The sequence below is a fragment of the Morus notabilis genome, unplaced genomic scaffold (genome assembly GCF_000414095.1).
Source record: "Morus notabilis unplaced genomic scaffold, ASM41409v2 Scaffold98, whole genome shotgun sequence".
In the NCBI taxonomy this organism is placed as follows: Eukaryota; Viridiplantae; Streptophyta; class Magnoliopsida; order Rosales; family Moraceae; genus Morus; species Morus notabilis.
In genome coordinates, this window is record NW_010359472.1 from 545,257 (window position 1) to 546,849 (window position 1,593).

The 1,593-nt window shown below is 41.4% G+C and overlaps 1 protein-coding gene across 1 annotated transcript; it reads right to left on the reverse strand.

The window, feature by feature from the left end:
- Positions 1-376: 376 nt before the first annotated feature.
- LOC112090888 lies at positions 377-1,298 on the reverse strand. Its single transcript, XM_024163205.1, has 2 exons — positions 1,273-1,298; positions 377-1,142 (listed from the first exon to the last, which is right to left on the reverse strand). The coding sequence occupies exons 1-2, from the start codon at positions 1,296-1,298 to the stop codon at positions 377-379; spliced, it is 792 nt and encodes a 263-aa protein (XP_024018973.1).
- Positions 1,299-1,593: the final 295 nt, after the last annotated feature.

The window sequence follows — 1,593 nt, forward strand, 5'->3', positions numbered from 1 at the left end:
AAATGAGTTGTGGAATAGTACATCGATGTTAGTTTTTGGATCTCTGTTTCTTTTCTATCAAATTTTGGACTAAAGTAACTCTGATTAATGAGGCTTCTCATGTCAGAATCTAAGCGTCTGATTCTTGACTGGAGATTCTCATATATCCTTTACACATCCTCACTGAGGCTATCAAGCTTTTTATCAGCAAGGCTAGCCTGGGCTATGACCTTATCAACTTTTGTTTCGATCTTCCGCAGGACTTGATTCTGTGCTCTGGCATTTTGAGTCTGCCAGTTTAGAACTTCTTCTGCCCGAGTTGGAGGTTTTGTCCTTCCATCTGGTTGTATTTCTGTTGACTGCACATATGGTATGGAGACCACCTTGGTTGTCTAGTCTATATATCTTTCAAGAGCTGGGAGTCTTGATCATATGATGAGAACATCATACATGGTGCAGTCTTTGGAGCGGATGAATTCTCAGGGCTTTTCTTGAAAACCCAGGGACTATCCGGGTCATCTGGATGATATTGTCTTCTTGTCGTATGAGGTTGGGGTGTGCAAACACCTTTATTTTTTCTCCTTCTGCTACTCGGACGATCATCTTCTTCATCCTCGAGGTCCATCCAATAGTCACAGTCTAGATCACACATGGAGGGATCAGTATCCCACACAAAGTGACCATTGATCTTGTTTGTAAAGATCTTAGATCCATCTGTTGAAAAGTAAGCAATATGAATTTCTTCTTCTGAGGTGACTAGTCTGATCATCATGGACGGAGTTGTGCTGGAACTTTCATCAGGAAGTTTGAAGACGGTTTTCACCTGTCCATCTTGAAATCTGATGAAATTTGGATCAGCTGTATGGATAGGCTTATGGTTCTGGTGTAACTTTTCATAGTTGGTGAACCATTCCAGAGGCATGAGCTTTGTGATCTCATCTCGAGGGAGTTGCTTGGGGATCTGCACAATAGTTAGGATCTCATTTTCTCTTTCTGCTGTGATAAGCAATGTGTCTGGAGTATGGCCCAAAATAGAGCGATCAAGTGCACGATTTTGCAATTTGTAGATGAGCTGATGGTGGAGTGTAGCTATATACGAAGACGGAACTTGCTCTGCACCGGTGATTTGGAGTTGGACTTTGAGACACGTGGACAATGTGGATCTTTCAATGGAATATTGAAGTTTAGGAAAAAGGTTAGTAGGACACTACCAGCATGGAGTGTGAAAAGTGTGGTTCCTATTACTACATATTCGTATCTAGTGTATCTGGTATCTAGGAGTGCCAGACGAACAGTGACTGGTAAACCTTTTCTGCCATGGAGGGCTAGGACAAGTCTTATTGCCCCAAAATGGAGGTGAGTATGACCTTCAGCAAGCCATTAGGTGATAAGTTCTTTTGGGATTTCAAGATCAATATATTGTTCTTGAGAGGTACTGGGGACAAGACACTTATCAAGCCTAGAGGACTGAACATATTCTTTGACGATGGGTTTGGTATTAGAGATGAGTTGTCGAATAGTACGTTAATGTCTTTTGAAGACATTGTACGGACTTAAAAAAGGAGGGATAGACTCTTCTACTATGGCTGTTTCAGGAATATAAGAATATTCTAC

What these genes read in the sequence shown, in the direction of transcription:
- LOC112090888 (XM_024163205.1), bottom strand. Translation starts at nt 1,298, where the DNA reads ATGGCAGAAAAGGTTTACCAGTCACT. An exon ending in GAAAAGGTTTACCAGTCACT is followed by an intron (nt 1,143 to 1,272) that starts GTTCGTCTGGCA and finishes TTCCATTGAAAG; the next exon opens with ATCCACATTGTCCACGTGTC.